Genomic DNA, 6,000 nt, shown 5'->3' on the forward strand with positions numbered 1-6,000 from the left:
GAGGGCTGCCCGAGCATTCACAAGCCACCACAACGGAGCCCTTAGGTAAGAGGCACATCCCTTGGCCTGCAGCCGCGCTGGGGTGGGAGGGGAGGGCACAGCGTCCCCTGCCCCACTGCCGCCCCCATCTGCCACGCACCACCCCAGCTGCACAGGGGCAGCTGCCTGGCGCACAGCGCCTGCGCCGCGCTACCCTGCAGCCCCCCACCCAGCCCCAATGCCGGCAGGCGCCAGCCCCCCGGCTCGGCCCGGGCCAGGCCCTCGGGAATGTTCCCCCTTCGCAGCGGCCCAGGGTGAACCGGGAGCAGTGCCCGGAGCTGCTGGGCCAAGATGAGCCCGCAGAGTCCAGCCTCGCGGGGGATGCCCGGAGCCCCTGGCCCGCCGGGGTGCCACCTCTGGGGGCGCCCAGATGCAGCCCAGCCCTGGGCACCCCCTCACCCCCTCCCCAGCACCGCAGTCGGAGCAGGAAGGGCCCGCTCGCACGGGTCAGACCCCCCGATCCCGGCCGCACTCAGAGGGGACTGAGGGAAGGACGGGGTCTTGGTAATTCAACGCACCATGCGTGAAGCGCCCGAAGCGCCGTGAGTGGCCGGTTTTCTGCAAAGGAAAAGAGAAAAGAGCGTTATCCCTCCAGTCAGGCACCCCACGAGGACAACCTGGGCAGTGCCGGGGGGCTCGGGGCTTGCCTTGCCCCACATAGGGTTGCTGAGCGGGGCAGCCCCTGTCTGGGTGCTGCAGGACCCCCCAGGACGTCCATCCGAGCCCTCCCCATGAAGGCCGTGGGGATGTGAGCAGGGCGCACAGGCGCACTGGCAGAGCAGGCCAGGCAGGGACCTGGGGATGGCGCAGGCAGTGGGGATGCACACGAGACAAGGGCCAGCAGAGGAGCCCCCCCAGCCCCCCAGAGCCATGCCCGAGACGGTGTCTGCCTGCTCCTCCAGTCCGGGTGCACAGGTCCCTGCAACGGGGGTGCTGGGGATGTCTGCCAGACCCTCCCCAGCCCTGAACGCATGCGGCGGGCTGCCCCGGGGGCTCGGACACAGCGCAGCACCCTGGGCATGCCGTCTGCTCCATGGCACTGCCAGAGGAGCTGCAAGTGCCCAGGGTGCCTGGAGACGGGACGCGCCGGGTGCAGTGCTGTCCGTGCCGGGTGCAGAGGGAAGCTGCCCCCCGGGCAGATGCAAAGCAGGAACCAGCAGCCCAGCAGCAGACTGGGGCACCGTGGAGACCAGACTGGCATCTGCCGCTCCAGCCCGCTCCTGGCCCCAGCCTTGGTGCCAGGGCCCCTGCCTGGGGGAGCCGGAGGGCTTGCACCCAGCGGGGCATGTCAGTGTGTGGCAGGGGTGCTCAGGGTGAGGCCGGGGCTGGAGACAGCCCCCAGGTAGCGTGGGCTCACCTCGGAGCCAGCGATGGCCAGCAGACCCTGCCGTGGGGAAGGCAGGGAGACACCCTGCGCTGCAACCTGCCCAGTGGCCCACTCCGAAACCAGGCTGGGGACAGAGGGGTCACTGCCCCTACCCACGGCAGGACGCAGGCATGTGTCCTCGTGTCACACACTGGGCAGGTAGGGCATGGCACACGTGGCACCACGCACACAAACGCACGGCACACACAGCACCGCTGGCACGCACGCTCGCACGCACGCCACGGCATGACTCATGTGGCATCGCTCACCCGCACGCCCCTGCACGGCACACCCGGCACCGCTTGCACACATGCACCAACGTGGCACGCGCAGCACCGCGCACATGCACGCCCCGGCACGGGACACACAGCCTCGTTCACGCACACGCACCAGCACGGCGCACGCAGCACGGCACACATGCACACCCCAGCACGGCGCGCGCAGCACCGCTCACACGCACGCCTCGGCGCGGCACAGCCCTCCTTGCACATGTTCTCCCTCCCCCGGCAGAGCACAGCCACCACCACACACATGCACAGTACACCTCCTCGCTACACCTACAGACACACACGCACCCCCACGCACCCGTGTGCAAAGACACAGCTAGCCACACCTGGCGCATGCACAGCTTTGCACACACACACACACACACACACACACACACCAGTGCACACACACACCCCTTGATGTCTCTAAGGTCTTTGTTCACATCCTGGCATCTATTACCGCGCGCACGCTTGGACGCCTGCAATGACATGCACGTCTTCCCCGACAGCAGCCCGGCCCCGGTATGAGACGTTCCCTGAACGCAGGGCACACGTGCGCTCCCACCAGCTCAGACGCCCGGCCCTGCCGGCCCTGCGTCGCGGGGACGGCCGTGGCTGGGTCCCAGCCGCCGGCTCCAGTCCACGTGGGGGCCGCTCGGGGCTCCCCCAGCCTGAGCCCCCACGTGGAGCAAGGCCAGCTCTGCAGCAGCCGCGCTCCGCTCGCCACCATCACCATCCCGGCGCTTGGCGCTATCGGGCTCCTGCTGTCGCCCAGCTGAACAGCTTGGAGCTGGGTGCACCCACGAAACACCGTCCCCGTTGCACCTCGAGTGCCTTTCCCTGGCTGTCTCTCCAAAATGTGACAGGCGACCTGCTCCAGGCGGGTGCATCCCAGCAACAGGCGAGCCCGGGGGCCGGGACTGCGGCCCCTTCCTGGGGGGCGAAGGGCCCTGCGCACCCCGGCTGCCCCGGCGCTGCTGCCCCCCTGCCTGCAGGCAGCCCCGGGCTGCAGCAGGGCCTGCGCCTGGGCAGGTGCCCGAGTGCTCGCAGCCCCTCCGAAGCCACGGCGCGCGCCAGCACGGGGACCGGGCCAGCAAAGCACTTTCCAAGCTCTGGCCCAGACGCAGCCAGCCAGGCATGGACCCAAGGCAGGGGCAGCCTCCCTCCCTCCTGCACGGAGGTCGCGCCAGCTGCGCGGGAGGCCGCCTTGGCACAGGTGGCATGGGACCGTCCTGCCTGCGAGGGGCTGGAGGCGTGGGAGCCGCGCGTGCTCCCGCCGTCTGGGCCGGCGGAGGGAGCCAGCCGCGGGGCGGAGGCGCTGGCAGCTCCTTGCCAGCTCGGCTGCCCTCCGCGCCAGCAGCTCAGCGCTTGGGCACCTGCTTGCCAAGGGAGAGAGCAGCCTGGGGGCGACCCAGCTGTTGGGCCCAGCGGGCACTGATGCCATCTCCTGGGAAAGCAGAGGGACGAGGCAATCTCTGAGGCAGGCAGGGCAAGTGGGATGCAAAGGGGATGCAGGGGGCAGACAGGCAGGGTTGGGCTGCCAGGCCTGGACCAAGTCTCTTTTCCAGCCAGTCCGGGCGATGCTGGGGACACTAACACCCTGCACAGAGCCACGTGCAGGACACGAAGCCCTTGCTCTTCCAGCCCCCCTGCCTCCACGCAGGTCCCAAGCAGAGTCATGGACAGACAGCCGCCAGGGATAGACAGGCATGGCCAAGGCTTAATTGCCCTCTATAAGGGTAGCAGGTTCATTTTGCAAGCTCCAACCCTGCTTTTGCAGCAGCCCCCAGCTAGTGGGTGGCGCGTGGGGGCTCCCACTAGCCTGCAGCCGTCCCTGCATGCGGCGCCGGCCGGAGGGCAGCGGCTGCACGAGACACATTTGTATTCAGGCTGAGCTGGGCTTCACCTCCCGCCTCGGCTGACTGTGCTGGTTCTGGCTGGCAGCCCATCTTCCAGGCCAGGGAAAGACACATGAGTGATTAACTGCACCAACGGCGGATAATTCCCCCATTAAAAAATGAAAATGCAATTGAGTGCCATTATCGGGTGCTCTCGTGGCTTCCCCGGGGACTAGCGCCATCAGCTCCCCATCGAATCGGGTGAGCGCACCCGGCAGGCCTGGGGCCGGCTCCGTCCCCCGGAGCAGCGGGGTGGCTGGGCCCTCTGCCCTCTGCACCGCAGCAGATCCCTGCAGCGCTGGGGCACCCCGCAGCCCGGACCCTCTGCGGGCACAGCGCTCACTCGCCGCTCGGCAGCGAGCAGCGCCCGCCAAGCTCCGGGTGACGCAGGGTCACCAAGCCGCAGCTCCGGCCGGCGGGGGAGAGCTGCCCCTCTGCTTTCTAGGAGGGGAACGGTCCGGACACGGTGGCAGAAAGGGAACAGGAGCAGCCCAGAGCACAGGGTGTGTTGTGGAGCTGGGATCGGCGCTCCAGCATCCACCAGGGAAAATGGGGGATGTGGTCCCTGCCGGGCATTTCTTTTGCACCCCAGGAAAAGGGTTAACCCCTGGAGCCTGCTCTGCGCTCGGCCAGCCTGGGGGTGGCGGAAGGGCCGGCCGGGCTCGGCACCCAGCTCCGGCTCTGCCTTGCTTGCCCCGAGCGATGCATGGACCCACCCTGCCCAGGCTGGGGACCTGTCCTGGGGGGTGCAGAGGCCTTCGCCGTCCCTGGCCAGGACCGTGGGCCCCACGGGAGCCATGGGGGAGAAGGGACTCCTGGGGACTTGGAGCACAGCCCTCACAGCCTGCCACCGCCCGATGTGTGGAGCCCAGCACCGCACCACGCTGGTGCCACGGCTGTGAGACAGACAGACAAGGAGCAGGGACAGACGGGAGACGGGGAGGCAGGGGGTGGCTCGCCCGATGCGGAGGGATCGCCGCTGCGGGGGTCCAGATGCCCCCAGTGCCTGGGCTGACGGAGCAGGGCCGTCCCCCAGCACGCACCCAAGCCCCTGTGCGCGTTGTCCCCAAGGGCAGACGGGGCAGCCAGTGTGACCCTCCCTGCCCCGATGGGAGACGAACGCCCCCCCAGCGCCCCGCTCCCAGCTCGGACGGGTCTTACCCCACCCCCCCCACATCCCGGGGCATCCGTGTCCCCAGGTACCTCCTGCAGCCACCATGCAGGGGCTGTGGGTGACAGCCCCTCCCCAGCCCCGGGGGGAGGAAGGACTAGCAGCCAGGCAGGGTGACACCGGAGGGGGCCGCGCACCCTGTGGCGGGGGGTCGTGTGCCCTGGGGGAGCCCGGAGGGCTTCCTGGGAGGCTCGCCCCCGTCCCCCCCACCCCCCCGCCCCGAGGCCAAGTGACGTCCTTGTTCAGCGGCAGAGCGTGTGGCGAGGGGCCCCGCGGAGGAGCTCTGCCTCTGCCAGGCATGCTCCTGACGCGGAGGGGATGACGCATGCAAAGCCTCCGTCTCCAGGTCCGTGACCACCGGCAGCGGGGCTGGAGGGAGCCATGAAGCAGCCTCCATTTGCTACCGCGGCTCAGGAGGGCAGAGAGGGGAGCGGGTGGCCTGGGGGGGGGGTGCGGGGGAGCCCAGGGAGAGGGTCAGAGCCCAGCTCCTCGGGATGGTGCCTGGCAAAGGCGGTGCCGCGCACCTGCCCTGTCCCCCTCCTGGGACAGTGCTGCCCGGGGGTGCCGGGGACAGGCAGGGAGCTGGCAGCTCCGCAAGCTGGGCTGAAGCTGGCAATAGGTGAAGCCCTGGCAGCCCCAGGCGGCAGGGACAGGACTGGGGGGACACCTCCTTCTCCAGTTTGACTGGATCCGCTCCGGCTCGCTGGCACTGCCCCCTCCGTGCTTTCCCCGGCACAGGAGCCCGGAGCCCTTACCTGGAAGCGTTTCTTCACCCAGATCTTCTTCATGCTTCTGCAGAGCCCTGCTGGCCCAGCCACGCTGGCTCGGGCCCAGCAGGACGCCAACCCGCTCCCGGCGGGGTCCCCAATGTCAGCACGCCCGAGGGGCCGGCGATGCTGGGAGCATCCTCCGCCGCCTGCAGCCGGGGAGGGCGGCTGGGGAGGAAGGGGCTCGCCAGGTTGGGCTCCGGAGGGCTGGAGCTGCGAGCATGAAGCATCACTGGAGTGCTCCTCCCTCCATCCTTCCTCCGCCTGCCTCCGCCTCCGCCTCCTCGCCAGCCCTGGCACACACAATGACAGCGGCGGGGAGGCTGGCAGGGCACAGGTGGCGGGAGGCGAGGGCAGCCGTGCGGCGGGGGGACGCTCGGCTGCCGGCGGGCGCGCGTCCTGCCCTCCCGCTGCCTGCTGGCTCGGCTCCGTGGGACCCGCGGGGTGCCAGACCCCTGCCCTGCCCAGCGCGATGGCCCCTGCTGTGTCACCG

At 69.8% G+C, this 6,000-nt stretch overlaps 1 protein-coding gene across 4 annotated transcripts in view; it reads right to left on the minus strand.

Annotated features, from left to right (window-relative positions):
* Window positions 1-5,744, minus strand: part of SPEG (striated muscle enriched protein kinase) — a 36,294-nt gene extending 30,550 nt beyond the window's left edge. For all 4 annotated transcript variants that reach the window (XM_068948835.1, XM_068948833.1, XM_068948834.1 and 1 more), the window contains exons 1-2: window positions 5,496-5,744; window positions 558-597 (exon numbers count right to left, since the gene is read on the minus strand). In XM_068948835.1, coding sequence (XP_068804936.1) covers window positions 558-597; window positions 5,496-5,528 — 73 coding nt within the window. In that variant the 5' untranslated portion in view covers window positions 5,529-5,744. The remainder of the gene's footprint in view (window positions 1-557; window positions 598-5,495) is intronic.
* Window positions 5,745-6,000: the final 256 nt, after the last annotated feature.

Source organism: Struthio camelus, chromosome 6 (assembly GCF_040807025.1).
Source record: "Struthio camelus isolate bStrCam1 chromosome 6, bStrCam1.hap1, whole genome shotgun sequence".
Taxonomy (NCBI): Eukaryota; Metazoa; Chordata; class Aves; order Struthioniformes; family Struthionidae; genus Struthio; species Struthio camelus.